This window comes from Ictalurus furcatus, chromosome 8, assembly GCF_023375685.1.
Source record: "Ictalurus furcatus strain D&B chromosome 8, Billie_1.0, whole genome shotgun sequence".
NCBI lineage: Eukaryota > Metazoa > Chordata > Actinopteri > Siluriformes > Ictaluridae > Ictalurus > Ictalurus furcatus.
In genome coordinates this window covers 21,145,508-21,166,519 of record NC_071262.1, presented here as the reverse complement: position 1 = coordinate 21,166,519, position 21,012 = coordinate 21,145,508, and the positions used below count along the sequence as shown (strand labels likewise).

The 21,012-nt window shown below is 39.4% G+C and overlaps 1 protein-coding gene across 3 annotated transcripts; it reads left to right on the top strand.

Annotated features, from left to right (window-relative positions):
- The first annotated feature begins 812 nt into the window (after positions 1–812).
- Positions 813–20,567, top strand: slc25a18 (solute carrier family 25 member 18). 3 transcript variants are annotated; one of them, XM_053631418.1, is made up of 10 exons: positions 813–928; positions 4,577–4,774; positions 4,936–5,058; positions 10,096–10,151; positions 10,537–10,627; positions 10,806–10,921; positions 12,155–12,317; positions 13,892–14,052; positions 16,150–16,225; positions 16,373–20,567. In XM_053631418.1, exons 2-10 carry the CDS (start codon positions 4,755–4,757, stop codon positions 16,512–16,514), a joined length of 948 nt encoding a protein of 315 aa, XP_053487393.1. In that variant the 5' UTR covers positions 813–928; positions 4,577–4,754; the 3' UTR covers positions 16,515–20,567. The 3 variants fall into 3 exon arrangements, with proteins under 3 accessions (XP_053487393.1, XP_053487392.1, XP_053487394.1); XM_053631417.1 differs by lacking the exon at positions 813–928 and adding an exon at positions 1,416–1,774; XM_053631419.1 differs by lacking the exons at positions 813–928; positions 4,577–4,774; positions 4,936–5,058 and adding an exon at positions 5,065–5,839.
- The last annotated feature ends 445 nt before the right edge of the window (positions 20,568–21,012 follow it).

Sequence of the window (21,012 nt, the reverse complement as noted above, 5' to 3'; positions counted from 1 at the left end):
AACTAGATAGCTAATTTAAGTAATTAAAATACAAAACCTATCTAGCTATCTAATGTAACAAACTAATTACAAAACGTAACTAGCTAACAAATTTTTCAAGCCAATTTATAAATCTTAATTTAACTAGCTAAATTACATAACTTGCTAGGTGCTTTAGCTCACTAAATTATAAAACCTAACTAAAACCTAACCAAGCTAATTTAACTAGCTACATTTTTTAACCTTAACTAGCAAGCTGATTTAAGAAACAAAACTACAAGTCGCAATTAGCTAGCTAACTTTACAAGCTAAATTACATACTTTAACAAGAGAATTTACATAATTTAGCAAGCTAAATTGCAAAACTTAACTAGCTAGCTAATTTATAAAAAAAAACTAAAATACAAAACAAACTAAATCACAAAACCTAACAAGCTAGCTAATATAAGTACTGTAGCTAAATTCCAAAATAAATCTAACTAATTTACTAAAGTAAGTATACTTCTTTAGCATTGATGTTTGAGACATGTAACATACTTTGAAGGTAAAAATGAAAATGTTAGGAGTAAGAAATGTTTTTTTCCCCCCTGCCAGTATTTAATTTCAATAGTATTTAAAAGTCAAGTACAAATCTTCCAAAACAGCACTTAGGCGCAGTAACAAAGGTTACTCAATTCCTGCTTCATTCTCAATCTGTGGTTATTGTGCAGCATGAGAAATGTCACAGCGAGTCATTAGAAGAGGGAGGGACTTGTGTGCAGGGACACAATGCTGGTGTTTGTGTAACAGCCCTTGTGTGGCATCTGACTCTGTCGGCTCCCCTCCGCTCTCTCTCTCTCTCTCTCTCTCTCTCTCTCTCTCTCTCAGTTACGGTTGCTGAACACATTCAGAAGTGAACGAAAGGCAAGTGGACAACTCAATCCCGGTCCGGCTGGACGCACCAACAGAGGTATGAACACAACAATCATCACAAGAATGTAGTGATGATGAAATAGCCTGCTATGTTTGAGTGGTGAGGAAAGTTTGTGTGCAGGGAAGAGAGAGAAAGAGAGAGAGAGAGAGAGAGAGAGAGAGAGAGGGAGGGAGGGCAAGAGTATGAAAGGGAAAGGTAGAGCAGGAAAGAGAGGGATAGAGAAAGTGAGGGAGGGATGGAGGGAAAGTGAGAGAGAGCGGCAGAGAGAGGGAGGGAGGGAGGGAATTTGAGAGAGCAGTAGAGAGAGAAAGAGAGCAGGAAAGAGCGATAGAGGGAGGGAGAGAGATGAAGGGAGGGAACGAGAGAGAGTGGTAGAGGGAGAGAGACAGAAAGAGAGCAGGAGAGAGCAGTAGAGAGAGGGAGGGAGAGGGAGGGAGAGAGATAGAGAGAGAGAACAAGAGAGAGCAGTAGAGAGAGAGGGAGAGAGAGAGAAAGAGAGCAGGAGAGCGCAGTAGAGAGAGGGAGGGAGGGAGAGGGAGCAAGAGAGGGAGGGAGAGAGATAAAGAGAGGGGTAGAGAGAGAGAGAAATAGCAGGAGAGAGTGGTAAAGAGAGGGACAGAGAGGGAGTGAGAGAAGGAGGGAGAGTGGGAGAGAGGTAGAGATAGAGTGAGAGAGAGAGCATGAGAGAGAGGGAGAGGTCGCTGTGAAATTTGGCAGTAAATGAGTCTGAAAGAAGTCTGGCGCAGAGAGAGTGGAGAGAAAAAAGGCAGGCCCAGAATACCACCAGAGCTCCACAAAGAGGAAAAGAGAGATTGAAAGACACAGAGGGGATGTGTTCATGTTAAGAAAGAGAGAGAGAGAAAGAAAGAAATTCCAATCTAGGTGAGTGTACATATCGGTATATATTCTTTGTATAAAGTGAAAAGTGAATGTGTTGTGTTGTTATTTGCAGAGAGAGAAATTAGACCAGAGGTGAAGGGATTAGAAGAGAGAGATTAATCTGTGACAGTAGATTAACAGAGAAGGATGAGAGAAAGACGAGAAACAAACAGAAAAAAATAACAATGCCAGTAATGTAGGAATGCAAACTGAAAAAGCAAGAAATAAGTCAAGAAGGTGAAAAGAATATAAGAGAAAAAAAACATACAAAGGGGAAAAAGGGGGGAAAAAACAAGTCTTATCTTGTTATATATCACTGATTCAGAGGGCCAGAGAGATTGTATTACTAGTTTGTGTTGTTGACAGTCATTATCTTCCTCCACTATTGGTTGACAGGAAGAAGGCATTGTTGGTAAGTGCCTCAGTTGTGTGCTCGCCTTTTCCTGCTAATTCAGGAGGTCGTAAACTTTTTAGCTCGAAGATTAAAGCGGCTTTAACAGATCTTTTGTAAGCTACGTCTTTGAAAGTTACACTTCAGAAGCCGAGTGTGTCGAGTCGGTGAAGATTTCTCTGGACCTCAAGATTTCATGTAATTTTACTGCTGTTACAGTATTATACAGTCGCTTTTTATCCATCATGAAAGACACGAATCCCCGGTTAATACGATTTTGATGTAAGGAATAAAACGCTTTGGGGTGTGCTGTTATAGGAAAATAATCAGCGCCAAAGACTTTTTCTATAACAGCACATCCTGAAGTGTTTTATTCTTCTTATACCATAGCAAATGGTTTATCCGTGTCTAGTTACATGTAACCCTTTAATGCATCGTTAGATGTTTTTTTTTTAATTACTGAAAAATTGCATGACATGAATTCTGACTTTTTCTAAATCTGACATAATAAAAAGTCAATATTTAATTTATTAAAAAGTAAAGATTTTCCATGTGTAAGAAGGCCAGGAGTAAAAAAAATTTTTTTTAAAAATCCAATGTTTTTGTAAACAAAAATGGGTATATTTGAACAAAACATAGCAATACATGAATAACATTGAAAGCTCAGGTAAAGGAGGTAAGTTATGATTATTATTATGATTATTATTTATAAAATTTTTTCAAATGAAGCGGAGTCCTGGATTTTTAATTGTATTGAAAAGGTTAGTAAAGATATAGCAGATACACATTGCATTGATAACGATAAATAGTCTAAAGCGCAACAGAAATCAGCATAATGATTTATGTTTTTATAAAGCTATGTTCTCAAGTATTTTGGAGACGATTTACATCTTAGATTTCCCTTAAATTCCAAGTCCATAAGTGTGGACACTATGAATAAAAGGGTTAGTATTGTGTCATGTCCATGAAACAGGTTAGTTCTTGTTATCACTTGGGTTACAGCAGAAACTTTTTTTTACATAGTCCTTCGTTCACTTTCTCTCTTGACTGTAATCACATCATACAAGGTTTTTTGGAGTTCTTGTGATAGTCGTGGCCAAAAATGCGTGATTTTGCCGCTGCTTTTTCAAAATTTGCGATTCGGAGTTATTTTTGTGCTTTTTTTGTATGGAAAACTACTTGAATTGACAGAATTGCAATTATATGAAATTGTTCTGCACGGTCTTTCACAGTGATGTTTGTTGGTAAATGAGACCTTTTAGCTGTACTCATGTTCGACGCACGTGAATCAAAGAGGGCTTTGGCTGAATGCGTGTTGTGATGACGTCATGTGACGCGTCTCCGCCCAAATCTGCAGAAAATTGGCAGTAATTTTAAAAAATTGCAAGCATTCCTCCGAACATTGCAGAGTTTGTTCATTTCTGTGATCGCATAATCGCTAAATCCTGGAATGACTGTTAAATAAGACAGAAAACAAGTGCTGTTTCCACGGAAACTGACAATCCTTTTTACTGTGTACCGTGTTTCACAACTTAACAAGAGCCTTACCTTAGACTGTTACATAATGCTGACACTGGAGACTCTGTCCATAAATGCTAAATAAACGTCTCCTCGCAGAAACTTTCCCCATATCAACAATTGCACGTGTTTATAATCTCTTTAGCCTCTTATAATCTCTTTAGATCACACAGTGAGTCTGCCATACAAGTCCATGCGAATTAGTTGTTACCATGGAAACGATAATGTATTCAAACGTGCGCTTACCTTTGGTTCGCCTCGCAGCCAGAACTACTGTCGGAGCTGCTGTTATAGAAACGTAACACCTTCTGACCAATCAGATTAGAGAATTTAACAGCGCTGTGGTATATATGTAAATATAAACAAGTTCACAAAAACCACTTGTTGCTTATCGGGCATGAAATAAATCCTTTTTATGAAGTTATTTTTAAAAATAAAATGTATTTAAAATGTATTTGATTGTTGAAAAAAACAATGTATTTAAAATGTATTTGATTTTTAAAATGTATGTCTTAAAATGTATTTGAGCTTAGTTTGTTGTTTTTTTCATGATTTTTGCCCTACAGTTGTGTTACTTCATTGGGTAAACCTCAAATATTGTGTTACACATTGTGTATTGTGGAGCATAATGATATTATTTGATATATTGACCATACTTGGGCACTTTTATATTTTTAAAAGCTTGATAATGTTGATATTTAAAATAAAAACAATTAGGTCTAGGTAAAAGTATTGTATATCGATGCATTATCGTTTAGGAGAAAATTTTGTCGATCCCTGGAGTATAGTAAGATTTATATTGAATCTGTGTTCATTCCAGGAATCTAATACGCATCATAGAGTCACTTAAGTTCATAAAACACTGCATCCTCATTTGGAGGTCATTCTTCTCCTAGGTACTGACGAGATGAAGAGGATTTCCACACACACTTTCTAAACCACTAGTGTCATTTGTGAAAGAAGTTTATTTGAGTGTGTGAGAGTGTGGAGGATCCTATTAGTGCCACTTCAGGCTGGTTCTCACACCTTAGACTCAGGGTGTGAGAGGAAGACGAGGGTGAACAGAGAGGAAGGATGCCGGAACAGAAAGTTTGGTATGCCTTTTGTCTTTTTTGTAAATATACAAATAAGTTTGTTGTTTTGTACAGGACAGAAAAAAAGCGTTGATTTATAATTAGTCCTTAAAGAAGCATAATTTGGGATATGCTGTAAATCCTGATTCTTTGCCTGTGTTTGTGTTTGCTGTCATTCACAGCCTCCCTGCTAAGCTGATTAACGGGGGCGTGGCCGGGCTGGTGGGCGTGACCTGCGTGTTCCCCATTGATCTGGCTAAGACCCGCCTCCAGAATCAGCAGGGTGCTCGTGTCTATAGTGGGATGTGAGTTTTAGTTTCACTACAGCATGACATGTCCGTTGAAGACTTCTTTCCTCGGACCTTGGATAACTGTAGTTTAGATGAATTTGCTTCGCTTCCAGTCAAAGTCGACTTGATTTATCATTCCGCATACTGCAACAGTGAAATGAGGTCGTGAGCAGCTTTTACACAAACACATTAAACAAAACAAGCCTTCTCACAGCTTGGGTGAAAGAAGCTGTTGAGAAAAGAGACTACGGATGGAGTCAACATCATCTTCTGTGTCTTCTTCAGATGTCACTGCCCTCCCCAACTCTCAGTGAGCACAGGGCCAGTGATTCATCACTGGATTTCATCACTCGCTACATGGTTGAAAAAAGTTTCAGAGAGCGTGTCAAGGAAATTTGGCTTTCCTTATTTGCACAGATTTGTGTGCAGGTCAGGTGACATCCCCTGATATGTGAACTCTGAGAAATTTGAGACAGATTCAAATTCACATATCAGAGGACGTCGCCTGGACTGCTCACAAATGGAAAGAACTTCTCAGGAAAACCAAATATCCTCGCCTCACTCTCACTCTGTGTCTAACTAAAAACTCTCTCAAGGTGAAAGAAAAGTCTTGATGCCTCTGCTCAACTAATGGATCACATCCTCGCTGCTAAACATGAGATCTTCTAGAAATTTACCGAACACATTCTCAGTACTACACATTTTCCCCACAATAAGAGTAAAATACCTGTACCACTGTGAAAGAAGTCAAACTGTGAATATCTGGAACAATGCTAAGCAAAAGAGCTAGTGTTGGGTAAGTTACTTCAAAAAAGCAATTCATTACTAATTACCAATTACATTGTCAACCTTGTATTTAAATTACTTACTAATTACTCTGTCTGAAAAGTTATTGCATTACTCATAACTAATTACTTCTTAAAATCCGTTTCAACTTTGACCACACGGACAACAGAAACGAGACGCTGCTTTTATTTCTTTAAATTTGGCTCAAACATAGAATAGTTTATCCTATTAAAGCGCACCTATTATGGTTTTGAAACGTGCCTAATACAATAGATTTACATGCATCCGAGGTCAAAAAACACTTTAACGTGCTCATAATTTAAATTGCAGCATTACCTTTTTTCCCTCAGTGTCAAAAGCGACTCGGTAAATGATCCGTTCTAAAGTATTCATTCAAACTCCTCCTTTCAGAGAACATACTCTGCACTGATTGGTCAGATGTCCCAGTCTGTTGTGATTGGTCTACCGCTGTCAGCGTGTGTCAAAAAGGAAACGCCCACTATCATAACGAGTTTCAGCACCGTCTAAAAATGAAGACCAGAGGTGGGGTTTTTTGTTACAAACCTACGTAGGTTAGTACAGGAAGTAAGTGTGGAATTACTAAGGACTCGTTTCAGCTGTTCAGAATCGATTCCTTCTTTTGGGAGTCAATAACGCTGTTTGTCGTGCGCTTTGATTTTTTAAACTTTGCAGACTTTTTACATTCACAAAGAGATCTATAACACACTACAATACAGATAATATCTCAAAAACCATAATAGGTGCATTTTAAGCACAAATTAACAAATGATCTTATAAATAAATGATATAAACTGGCTTAACAATAAGAGCTACTACATCAGAGAGAGGCTGATAGTGTTTTCCCCCCTAGGACATTTTACAAACTTATATTGTAAATTTACAATTTACAAACTTACATTTTACCGTAATGTTCTTATCAACATGTGTCAAAAAATAATAATATTTCCATTTAGCAAAAACCTGATGAAAAAACTTGCACACAAGCACGCTGGCCTACAGATAACGAATATATAGGGGCCAAGTTCAATTAGAAAACACCTTTTATATTTAGATGATACATTTAGATTTGAAATTCAATATTGTTTTATACAGAATTTCCGAAAGTCTTTACATTATGTAATGCAAGTACATCATAAGTAACTGTAATTAAATTACTTGAAATTGAAGAGTAATCCCTTAATTGACTTTTTTTCAGGGGAAAAGTAATTTAATTACAGTTACTTAGTAACTATCATTCATTTCTTCATTAGAAACTTCGCTTACCAGTTTTACAGCCCAGAAATTAGTTCTACCCCCAGCCAGAACAAAGCCCGTGTAGCACAGTGCTTGACATTGATTTGCAATTCCCTGCTTTAAAATGTACAAACTGGCCCTTTAAAAGCAGAGGGCAGAAAAGGCATGTGGGAAACATTAATCCGTGTTTATATATCCGACCGGACAGTTGGGCGGAGGTCCGTTCTGGTGGAGATTATCATCATGTGGCTTCTGTTATGACTCAGACAGACATAAAATCATGTGCTTCCACCATTTACAGCCTCCAAATGAAAGTTTTTTGGTACGCAACAACGAGATAGCATGCTGTGTAGTGGCATTAAAAGAGAGCCGAGTCGTAGCAGAGAGGTTTGGCATCGTTCTTCCTTCCTCGGTCATTTACATAAGAATCCTAGTGAATACCTAAGTGAGCAGAGAGGAAAAGGCTCGCTGCCATGTGTGAGCCACTTTTTCCAGCATCGTGTGGTTCTAAAAAGAAAGGGATTTGTTTTTTCAGTGCTGTGATTCACTGGGAGCTCTGAGTCATATGTCCATTTATGGTCCTTTAATTAGAAACTGGGTTAGAGGAGTGGTACTGGTGAATACTGGACACAGCGAGACTACTCACATTTGAAGAGGATTTCATTTGTACTATTTAATCATTTCCTTGCTTTATTATTCAGTTATTCATCTCAAAGCATATCAAAGGAAGTCTGTGTAGTTACAAAAGTGAACACTAGCCCCCCAGCCAGCCACATGCTGGGAGTTTCATGGGTTAAGAAATGTAAAGGTCAATAACTGCAGAAAAGCTGAGCAACTAGCTGTCAAAAACTCAAACCGTAGTAATAAATACGGAGTGTACATAGCAGCAGATAGATTACCACGACGTGGATTAGGTCGCATTCTCGTGGGTCACATCAGATAAAGTTGGTTTTGTTAAGAGTTTAGATCGTCTCCATGAAACCGATGATGACCGGTGATTAAAAAGCAGCCTTATGACGTGTATTTTAGAGAAATGTAGTCATGTAACGGATAAGTAGAGAGTAGAAAATAGAGATTATTAGTTGGACATCTGTTTTATGCCTGAATAGTAGTCTCGAGTAATCCTTATATGTCCTGAAGATTTCAAGTTCAAGTTATTGTCTTTTCAACCGGATACAGCTGGTAGAGTACACAGTGAAACGAAAAACAACGTTCCTCCAGGCCCATGGTGGGACCATAAACAATACAGAGATATATGAGACTACACAGAACTAAATAAGAATATAAAGACATACACAGGACTACAGAGTGTGCAGCGATTACCAAACATGACAATAGGCAGAGTACAAGACAGTGAGTAAACATAACATACTAATTAGCAGCAAAAATGCAAATGGTCAATAATATAATATTTTATTTACTGTGTTTTAGCAGCAATTTAATAAAGAAAATTGCAGAGGTAGTGGAGTTGAGTACGAGTGTGTGTGCGTGTGTGTGTGTGTGTATTGTATGTATGTATGTACACCGATCAGCCATAACATTAAAACCACTAACAGGTGAAGTGAATAACACTGATTATCTCCTTACAGTGGCACCTGTGAAGGGGTGGGATATACAGTATTAAGCAACAAGTGAACAGTCGGTTCTCGAAGTTGATGTGTTAGAAGCAGGAAAAATGGGCAAGCATAAAGATCTGAGTGACTTTGACAAGGGCCAGATTGTGATGGCTAGACAACCAGGTCAGAACATCTCCAAAACCAGAAGCCAGGTTTTATAGGCATTAAAATGCTTATTGTAGACAGGTTGATACACTGCAAAAGCCTTGTTGATGCTCTCAGAAAATAAATAGTAAATTAATATTGCTTGTTTTTACTGGGGTGGTACTTTAAGTAAGGAATAAAAAAAAAATCCATGATGTTTATTCCTTATTATATGTCTTTCTTTATTAAATAAGAACACATTTTTGTGGAGCATCCAGCATACAAATCGCTGTGTATTAGCTTGTTTTTGTGTGTGTGTGGAGCACAATAGCACCACCACCGGCCATAGAAACGCAGAGAGTGGTATGAAGAAGAGAGAAGCAAGGCTGAGGCTGATTTCTTTCTAGCTCAGACTGTAGATTCATGCATCCCATGAGTGACAGTCGTGTCAGGTGATTACACACAGTGATACCTCTCTGATATTTTGATATTTTTCACACATCTATAAAAATGTTGCCTCGCACCTCCAGGGTTAGGGGTTTGAATCTTGCCTCCGCCCTGTCTGCACAGGGTTTGTATGCTCTCCCTGTGCTTCGGGGGTTTCCTCGGGGTACTCTGGTTTCCTCCCCCACTCCAAAGACATGCATTGTAGGCTGATTGGTATTTCCAATGTGTCCATAGTGTGTGAATATGTGTGTGTTTGTGCCCTGAGATGGGATGACATGCCTGACCGGAGTGTCCCCCGCCCTGTGACCCGAGTTCTCTTGAGATAGGCTCCAGGCTCCCCACAATCCTGTGTAGGATAAGCGGTATGGGAAATGGACAGACGGATGGATAGAAGGCAGAAATGAATGAAAGCATTACAACGTTTCTGTTGTTTGGTATTTTGAGGAAACACTTGCTCGTGAATGCAACTGATTATCTATCTTTAAGTGTGTGTGTAATAGTTTTCACCCTGCATCATTCTTATTTTGCCATCATTATATCAAGACCTCATGATATAATCACTGCTCAGCCCTAATAGTTTCATAGTCGAGCTCTTGATAGATTTTAGATTTTATCCCTGCTAATCTATCTAATATCACTGCGTAGAATGTGTTTTCCCGAGTGAGGGAACCATTTAAAGGTACACAAGACATGAGAGTAGCAAACATTGGTACAATTTAGCACCTTTTTTTTCTGTGCATTAACAAACTGGTAGTAATTATATGACAATATTTCCATTTTTATGCTTAAAGCTGTCTTTCATACATAAGATTCCAGGATTATTTCTAATTCTACTGACTGAAATCACGTTTTTTTTGTTGTGAAGGTTGGACTGTTTGACCAAGACGATTAGGACAGAAGGCTACTTTGGGATGTATCGAGGTACATTTTCCATCTCTGTTCATCCAGTGATGTCTGTTGTCATCTTGTTTGGTTGTCATGTTTATATCCACTAAAACCCACTGTCTTAATACATTACTACTAATATCTACTACTCACAACTACAAGAGTTCGAGTTCTGAGTTGTGTAAGGAATGAAACATCTAGGCTGGGGTGTGCTGTTCTAGGAAAATAATAAGTGATGATGTGGTGTGATGCAGACCTTCATGAAACTTTTTTGCCACCTCAAAGAATTCTTTTCCTACAACAGTATGTCCTGAAGAATTGAAATTGAGTACACCTTCCTGTTTTATAGTGAACTGTAAAGAAAACAAAAGGCTTATTAAACTTCTCTCATGTTCTTTACTCCGTCACACAACTTTTCCAGGTGCTGCAGTGAACCTCACCCTTGTAACTCCAGAGAAAGCGATAAAACTTGCAGCCAACGACGTCTTCAGGCAACGGCTCTCCAAGGACGGGTCTGTCCTCCTTCAACGCTTCTTCCAAAAACACGAGTGCACATAAGCATCTCAGTCTAAAAAATAGACTTCAGCGGCAATCACATGCTTTATATTTTCAAGACAAACAGTCACACAATCAGATACTGATATCGTTAAGAGATCTGCTGACCAGGTCACATGTTTGTGTGGTTTAAAGGAAGTTACCGTTATGGGGCGAGATCCTTGCAGGCTGTGGGGCAGGAACCTGTCAGGTGGTGGTCACAACTCCGATGGAGATGCTAAAAATACAGCTGCAGGACGCTGGCAGGTTGGGTGAGTAACGGGTTTGAGTTTATTATTACACGGACTCTCAGAAAAGTAACATGTAAAACATGTACAGAGCAAGTTCAGTCAGTAAAATATCTATCTAAGATGAACAGGTTTGTGGAGGTTTTTTCACTTGAATTTTGTCTGTTGCTGTATGACGTTAAAGGTAGAAATTTCTTGGTTTTTAATATTTTTAAATCACAAAAATTTTAATATTTTAATAAGGTGTGTAGACCTTTTTTTATACCCACTGTATGTCTTTTGCATAAATATTTAAATATTAAATATTAAAATAAATATTTTATTTGGCTTAGTGGTTAGCACGTTCGCCTCACACCTCCAGGGTTGGCGGTTCCATTCCTCACCGTGGCTCTGTGTGTATGGAGTTTGCATGTTTTCCCCATGCTGCGGGGGTTTCCTCCCCCAGTCCAAAGACAACACATCGATTTCATGCTGTGTGTAAAGAAGATGTCTCTTGTGTGGAATGTAGACAAAACTGCAGTTTGTAATATCTGCACCGCTAAAATTTTACACTGGACGCTACAGCAGTGAAGCGGGAGTTTTGGCGTCGAGTCTAAATTTCCTTTGCCACACTGCTTGAGCTGAATTAAAGCGCCAGTACACCATTGAAAGATTTAAATGAAGATGAGTTGACAAAAAGTATATATTGCAAAGAAAAATATATTTGTAGAGTAGTGTATTTCATATCCAGTTAATGTTAATATATAAAAAAGTTGATATTATATATTACCAGTTTGATGTTCAGTGATGAAGTAGAAATGCTTTTGTTTGTGGAGAGGGAATGTGATACTAACAGGAGGTTTTTTAGAATTCAGTCAATGTTAATATGAATTAATAACATTCAATAAGTTAATAAATCTTGCTTTAATCTTCAGAATTTAGTTCATGTGTTAATGTTAATTAGAGTAATGTGTTTTCTGTTTATGAGACCAGTTACTGTGAAACAACTTGGTGAAATGGAGAGAATAAAATTTTTATTTGAATTTCTTTCAGAATTGTGGAATTAATTATTATTAATTTAAAAGAAGGTATAAAAGGCAGAATTATCGGTATCGGTTATCCGTATCGGTCGATATCACTCTGAATAATCGGTTATCGGTATCGGCTGAGAAATTTAATATCGGTGCATTTCTAGTAATTATTGCATGTTACTCACAAATCCTCATCAGGCAATGTTGTTGATGGTAATACTTTCTGTCTTTTTGTTCGTCTCTAAAGCGGCGCAGAGATCCGTGTCTGCCTCGGATCCCGCCTCCTCGCCGTCTCTGGCGTCTTCTCACCACGCTGCAGTGCGTCGATCAGCCACAGCCATAACACTGAAGCTGCTGAGGACGCAAGGCCTCCGGGGCCTCTACAAGGGCACAGGGGCCACTCTGCTCAGGTCGGACACATTTCCTCTGACACCTCAGACACATGGATGCCTGTTTATTGGTTGAAAATCTTAATGAAAATTGGTTCAAAATACAGACAACTGAATAATAACAGGTGAACGCTACACTCGCATAAATAAGAGTACCAAACTGTACTTTCCTTGTCGCCTTGGCCCAGCTTCACAGTCGCAGGTGAAGTGAATAACATTGATTATCTCGGTACAGTAGCACCCGGGTGGGATATACAGTATTAGGCAGCAAGGGAACAGTTGGTTCCCGAAGCTGATGTGTTGGAAGCAGGAAAATTGGGCAAGTGTAAGAATCTGAGCGAATTTGAAAAGGGCCAAATTGTGATGGCTAGATGACTGGGTCAGAACATCTCCAAAACAGCAGGTATTGTGGGGTGTTCCCAGTATGCAGGACCTACCAAAAGTGGTCTAAGGAAGGACAACTGTTAAACCGGTGACAGGGTCATGGGCGTTCAAGGCTCACTGATGTACGTGGGGAGCGAAGGCAAGCCCGTCTGGTCCGATCCCACAGAAGAGCTACTGTAGCACAAATTGCTGAAAGAGTTAATGCTGGCTATGATAGAAAGGTGTCAGAACACACAGTGCCTCACAGCTTGCTGTGTATGGGGCTGCGTAGCTGCAGACCGGTCAGAGTGCCCATGCTGACCCCCGTCCACCGCCGAAAGAGCCTACAATGGGCACGTGAGCATCACAACTGGACCATGGAGCAATGGAAGAAGTTGGCCTGGTCTGATGAATCCCGTTTTCTTTTACATCATGCGGACAGCCAAGTGCGTGTGCATCGCTTACCTGGGGAAGAAATGACACCAGGATGCACTATGGGAAGAATGCAAGCCGGCGGAGGAAGTGTGATGCTCTGGGCAATGTTCTGCTGGGAAACCTTGGGTCCTCATTCATGTGGATGTTACTTTGACACGTACCACCTACCTAAACATTCTTGCAGACCAACTACACCCCTTGATGGCAATGGTATTCCCTAATGGCAGTGACCTCTTTCAGCAGGATAATGTGCCCTGCCAACGTCTTGGTGCCAGATACCACAGCACAGAGGTCAGAGGTCTTGTGGAGTCCATGGGGCGATGGGTTAGAGCTATTTTGGTGGTACAAGGGGGATCTACACAATATTAGGCAGTTGGTTTTGATGTTATGGCTAATCAGTGTATTAGCAACCATAAAATTGTAGGTGGATTGGGTTAAATCTGAATTCAGTTATAATGCAATCCATTTAGCTGCTATTTCTACCTTCAGTGTAATATAAATTATGACTGAGTCTACCAAATTTCTGCTTAAGCTGCAATATTTGGATATTATAATGGTAATTGTGTTGTGTTGCCTGTGTTGTGTGTGTGTTATAATGTCAAAATCAAGAGAAAATGTCCAAAAAAAAAATTGTATATAACTCTGCAAACTTAAACTCTTAAATTCTCTTTCCATCCAGAAACCATGGGCGATGCAAACTGTTGCACTGTATACAAAGTAAACTTCCTTGTACGTACATCTGACCTGACTGATAAAAATGACTCCTCTCTTCTCCGTTTTCCCTTTTCTCCACTCAGGGATGTGCCGTTCTCGATGATCTATTTCCCCCTGTTTGCCAAATTTAACGCAGTGGGTCGGAGCGGAGATCTCGCTCACGAGCGCGCCCCTTTCCTGCAGTCCTTCGCTTCGGGATGCGGGGCCGGCTCAGTGGCGGCCGTGGCGGTCACACCACTGGACGGTGAGACTCAGGCAAGAGAAGAGTGGAGGACTGCAGTGTGCACTCTCTCTTTCTCTTTCTCTCTCTTTTCCTTTCGCAAACCTTTAGAAAAGATCAAACCGTGTTTAAGACAAGAGTTTTGCTTCGACTGTCAGCGATTACGTTCCCTTTGTGCTTAAATACATTAAAGGAATAAGCATATATATCTATTGCCATCATTATATACAAAGGAAGTGATTGTGAGAGTGGCGTGTAATCCTTTTCAGACATGTGAGAGCATGTCTAAAAGCCTGGGTCATGGCAAATGTGGAAGGACAAAAGATTTTTTTGATGTTTAATTGTGAAAGCATGCATTCAAACACCTCAACAGCCCAATCCCCAGACCAGCATGTCTTCTCAAATAACCTATAATTTGTCTTGTATACATGGAGTCTTAATGATATCCATAGTAGATTAGGTTACAATGACACAGCAGTTCATGAACTAATCATCAGAACTGTAGGACTGATACAAGGAGCTAGGAAATGCAGCTCACAGATTTTTCAGATACTGAAGTTTTTATTTTGACGCATGATGTTATAAATATAATCTTGCTACATTTATTAAAATAAAGCAGTGTGACCACACAGGTCTCAAAAAGCTCATGTGTAAAACAATGAAGAGCCCGTTACCTCGTCGTGTTTCCAAACACAAGGAGACGTCTGCGACACCACCTATACCTTATACGTCCACTGTGCCATCTTTACCCTGGTGGTTTCAGGATTATTCATACCTCCATACTCATACTCTGCTACCAAGGACACAGGAGCATTTTGGACTATGTATTTCTAGATTCTTTTTTTCAGAGCAAGATATAGTCAACTGTCTGTATGGGTTTCCTCTGGGTTCTCTGGTTTCCACCTGTAAAGCCTGTGTAGCTGGGGTAGGATGCACTTGTGTAAATTCAATGTTTTGGTTATTCTGGGCTTTCCACAAACCATCATCACACCCTGTAGCATAGGTCAAAGGACAAGCAGGCAACATCCATCCATCCATCCATCCAGCCATCCATTTTCCATACCACTTATCCTAAACAGGGTCACGGGGGAGCCTGGAGTCTATCCCAGGGAACTAGGGGTACACGGCAGGGGACACCCTGGATGTGGTGCCAACCCATCACAGGGCACAATCACGTACACACACACACACACACACACACACACACACACACTACAGACAATTTGGACATGTCAATCAGCCTACAACGCATGTCTTTGGACTGGGGGAGGAAACCGGAGAACCCGGAGGAAACCCCCAAAACACGGAGAACTCTGCGCACACTGGGCATAGGCAGGATTCGAACCCCCAAACCCCAGAAGTGTGAGGCTAACATGCTAACACAGGCAACATCAGAAAGGTCAAATTTATAATAACAAACATAAAGTGTGAAAGAATCAGAAAAGACAGAATTATTCCAGGAATGAAAAAAGGCTAAGTAACACACATAACTAATGATTATACAAAACTGCTGGACACGATCAGGTGACATGCACATAACAAAACAGGGGGCAGAGGCAGGACCAGTAAATAAAACTGAGAACACGCTGTATATCTCAATAAGAGCATGGGCTATGAAAAGCACCATGCTAGGAGGGGATTTGTGACACTTCCCACCTCCAAAAAAACATGCCAGGAATTTTTATTTTCTCTCCCTTAATATTGTTAAAATGACAAAAATAGCATCTTGTGTTACCAGGAACCAAGGGTGTGAAATTGGTCATACACTCTCTCCACTGTCAATCACAGTGATACTAGCCAACCATGGGCATCTATGAGCTCATGTATGTGGAAGAGGGCAGATAGCGCTTTCGTGCAGTTCCGCCCTGTGACCCAGCATGAACAGGAGCTTGAAAAGACATTGTTGGCTGGCTTTACATCTCTCAAAGGAAACACGTGTTTAGCCGTTAGCGTCCCCACTTGGTAGCTGTCGTTTGATTGGAGGGAACTGGCAGGTGATCAAATTAGGGAGGACAAAAAAAGTGATGTTGGTGAGAACCTGGAAAGCTTACAGATTTATAAGTGGTTTCAATGACTATAATTAAGTGAAAGCTAAATTCACTTAATTTTATTTCCCCTCAGTCATAAAGACTCGTCTTCAGACATTGCAGAAGGGCGAAGGAGAAGATTCATACCGGGGCATCATCGACTGTACACGGTAAGATAACTTGCCTGAATTGTAGAGTTAATAAAAGTGGTGAAAATGGTGAATATTCCCCATGTTTACATGGTGAGTATGAGATCTGTACATATTTGTCAAGCTATGTTTCTGAGTAGTTTTTTTGATTTCTTCTGTCATTCACAGGCGCATTCTGAATCGAGAAGGGCCATCAGCCTTTCTCAAAGGAGCGACGTGTCGTGCGCTGGTCATCGCCCCGCTTTTTGGGATCGCACAAGGCATCTACTTCCTTGGTGTGGGTGAGCAGGTGATGAAGCTGCTGGAATAGAAATGAAGTTTTATATCAGTAGACAAACACACAGTACTGTTTCAACACGTGGAGAGAGGAGAGAGAGAGGGCCCAGGATTAGGGAAGGAGTAAGTGGTTAAAATGAGAGGGATGTCCACTTATATAACCAAAGGAGTTGAAGGAAGAAAAAAATGAAAGAGCTGTTCATGCTATCATAAGCAGTGACATTGCACACTAATTGTTTCTCAAGTGTCTAAACGAGAAGGTAAACAGGGTTCTTTGGGGCAAAACAGGGTCCTGGTCTATCCGAAGGTGTCTAATTCACTTGATTTTGACTGATTACTTGTAAAGGATGTAATACGAAATCTATCACTAGATTAGTGCTAGTATTACACTAGCAAAGGTTAAAATAATAAATAAATAAATAAATAAATAAATAATTTAATCAGTCGCATGTCAGTGAATCAAGTGGATCAGAGACCTACACAGATAAAGTTGAAGAAAAGCGTTTGGTGCTTTGCTTTGTAGGAGTGTTTAGTGTAATAGACTTTATAAGATCTACTGCTGTGTTAATCTGCGCTTTAATCCTCTATATTCCTCAGCTGGATTACATGGTTAAATTTTAGGTAATTATCAGCAACATTTTCCCCTCGCATTACGGCAGCTTTAATAAAAGATCTAGCTTAGCTTAAGGACCTTCCATTGTCGTTGGCACCCCAGAACCACCAAAATCCAACCAATGAGCATACAGAGGCGTGTCTACTTGCCTGCATTTAGGGCATGCACATGTATCTTGGCACTGAAGGAAGGCTGCCTTTCTTTGGATTTTATTTGGCGCTAGCTTTATTTCACCTCTGCTAAAAATCACTGCCTGTAACTTTTAAGACGATGACTCGGACCGGAGGTACAGATCTGAAGGATAGAGTACAGTTTAGTGACAATTTGCAGAGATTCGTTCCAAACCTAATGGTGCATGTCTACATGCAAGTTCAACGTGTCGCCTTCTATTCATTTGAATAAAGAGTTTTGCATCTGTGCAATGTATGAAAGTGGTGTGGCAGCGAACGACAACAAAATACATGGATCTTATTATAAGTGGATTCGTGCCGTACTGTAAGCTCCGAGCAGTCTCGTATTAACCTTTATGTTCTGTTCAGTTTAATTGTTTTTTTAAAAAAACAAAAACAAATGATTATAATGCAGTGTATGTCATTAGCTTAATTTCCCTACACAAGCTGAAAAATCATTTAAGATAAAAAAACGTTTTATATTACACAACCCACATTCCCTAGGAAGCATGCTGTTCTAGGAAAATAACAACGCAGTGGTGTGATCCGGCCTGGCACAAAATATAATTACATAATTACTTTTACCACCCTTAGTGGTTAGCACATTCTCCTCACACCTCCAGCGTCCGGGGTTCGAGTCCCGCTGGGGCCATGTGTGTGCGGAGTTTGCATGTTCTCCCCGTGCAGTGGGGGTTTACTCCGGGTACTCCGGTTTCCTCCCCCAGTCCAAAGACATGCATGGTAGGCTGATTGGCGTGTCTAAAGTGTCCGTAGTGTATGAATGAGTGTGTATGTGATTGTGCCCTGCGATGGATTGGCACCCTGTCCAGGGTATACCCCGCCTTGTGCCCCATGCTCCCTGGGATAGACTCCAGGTTCCCCGTGACCCTGAAAAGGAGTAAGCGCTAGAAGATGGATGGATGGATGGTTTTACTGTTACCACAATGAAGCTGATTATTTTCCTGTAACAGCACAATCCTGAAGTGTTTTATTCCTCTTATACCACAGCAATGTGCCAATGATTACAATTTCTGTTTGTTAAAGAATGACTCGTCATACTCAGTCATACATTTTATCCATTTATAGTTACATTTCATGTTGTCGAACATTTAAGAAACAACTTACTTCCTGTTATATCAGATATAATAAGTCGTTCCATCACCAGCCACTCTTCTTTCTCTCCTCTGAATTTAATAAGGCAAAAGAATTTCCTGTCTCACTAAACAGGGACGAAGCTCTGGCACCGGAGACTCCTTCCGTAGATGTTCCTTACAGAAAAGTTTCTGTGCAAGTTGTTACTAAAGTAATGCTAAATTAGAACAAGCGCATTAATATAAACCATGGAGCTGGAACTACTTTCCGAGTCGTTAGAGAAAATGAATCAACACCTTCTGACCAATCAGAATCATTCAGCAACGCTGTGGTTTTAATTTAAAACTAAATCTAAAGCAGTGAACAGAACATGAGGGTTAAACTCTGCTGGATGCTTTGCCAGGGTCAGTGCGACTACTTTCTACACGTGCTGAGTTAAATCAGATGTTGGAGCACAGAGCAAGGAACTAAAGACATGCTCCAGAATTATAACACCATCATTGGACTTATTATAATCTTTAAGGCAGATATAAAACTCTATCTTTAACGCACCTGGAAAGGATGAAGTGTCACCTTAAATGTGACCCAAGATCAGAGAAAGATCAATTATTAAAGACTATATTCAAATATGATTAATTATCGTCTGCTTATACTAATCTTATATATGTCTGCATTTGTTCGAATCAAAATCAAAACTAGGGATCTGGTTCTTTTTTTTGTTATGATCTCCACAGTCAACTTCTAAAATATATTTATCTATGTTAGATATCTGTATAGCTGTACACACTATAACACCAAAAACTATACATGATCACAAGGTGACTTATTATAAACGGTTTTTATGAAGAATGACCAGAATCTCAAGCTTTTAAGCATACAGACTCTGAGTATTATTAATGTACAGAATGGAGTAAAGAGCACAAGTAACATCATGGTTAAAAAAAATCCAGATTTCTGGTGTAAAGCGACACTCAGTATGTTTACATGGACAACAATAATGCGATATTAACCTGATTAAGACGATACTCTGATTAAGAAACTACCATGTAAACAGCAATTTTTTATTACCTTAATCCGATTAAATCATACTGGAAGTAAACACAAGTCGAATTAAGACATGTGGAGTACTCCTGTTTTAGTCGCATTATGGAAGTGCATTATAGACATGTACACACCTTAATCACACTGTTAACATCGTGTGGGAGTTTTCACCGCATTTTGCAACAGGACACGTACACACACTGCAGTGCTCAACTGTTTGACGGCAAACAAGAGAAAACGGCTGCGTCCGAAACCGCAAACTTACCTACTACAATATATGATAGGTGAAATACATGTATACACGCGAGTACACTGTTTAGGACGCAGCCCACGGCTTCAAGCAGTCATCTATGTGCACGTACAGCATGACAAATAATTAACTGCACTTGAAGCTTTCGTAAATTAAAAATGAAACACCCAAAACTGTATACGGCTCCATAACGAAGACGAACTGTACGATAATACGTGAAATTCTGGAGGGAACGTCGGACGGTGTGGCGCGGTGACGTAATGACGTGTGCTGTTAATCGATCTATGTTCTATAACATGTAAAACAGGAACATGACAGGAATGTTCTAAAAGCGACTCATGTAAACAACTTTATCAGAACATTGTCTTATTCAGAATAAGGTCAATAATTAGATTACTGCTGTCCATGTAAACGTAGTCAGTGAGATGGGAACAAGCGCCACCTTGTGGCTGGATTTTACAATACAGTCTGACTGAAATCAGTGAGGATAAAGTTGTTTTTTTAAAAAAAATGATTGTTCAATAATTTAATTGTATTCTATTTAAATCAGGTTTGATCTGATTACATGAAAATCATGTACAGTGATTGTATATTCTGATTTTACACTTATATCACTGCATGCCTTTTAATTTTACCTTATACTCTCAGTTTACGATGTTTATCACGATATTGTATTATCGCATTAGAAAAAACACTAATCGCACAATTGTACACACTTTCCTCTGACAGGTTTATCTGCAATGTTTCACTCTTCAGTCGTTCAGAAAGGTTCCCTTAAAGGTTCTTTGGATGTTTAATGATTCTAGCTGTTTTTCTGTTGCATGGTTTGATATAGAACCTTTCATGGTTCCTTCAAAGGAACAAACAGAGAGAAAAAAAAAAAAAAACTTGTTATCTTTCCTGAGTGTAGTTTCCACCAGGTATAGAACAGAGTTTATCTCTAATACCTGCCAAAAAAGGCAGTATTGTTTCATATAGAACATGACAGTATTTCTACAGTGTCCACAATTACAACGTCGGGCCTAATTTATCAATTTAGATATGATTGAAAAGAATTTATTGGTAAATCAATCACTCACTCACTGGAGCCTTTACACAAGAAGCGTGTTCATCGGTTATTTCAGGACAAAAAAAAAAACCATTCGTATCTTATGTTTCGTGGCAGAGTTTGCGTAAATCTACATAAAAGCACACTCACTATTTTATAAACGCGAGTTTATAAACTCGGTTTTATAAACGGATTACACGGTCATGTTTAAAACAATTCATTATTTCAATTACACACCAATTTAATGAACATTTCGTGAAACATATTGATGACTTGAAAGAAAGCAATCCAAAACAAATAAACGAGTCTAGCAATTAA

Excerpts from the sequence above, each read along its gene's own strand:
- slc25a18 (XM_053631418.1), top strand. The coding sequence starts at position 4,755 with ATGCCGGAACAGAAAGTTTG. Across the intron at positions 4,775-4,935 it reads ATGCCGGAACAGAAAGTTTG|CCTCCCTGCTAAGCTGATTA; the intron begins GTATGCCTTTTG and ends TGTCATTCACAG. Across the intron at positions 12,318-13,891 it reads ACAGGGGCCACTCTGCTCAG|GGATGTGCCGTTCTCGATGA; the intron begins GTCGGACACATT and ends TTCTCCACTCAG.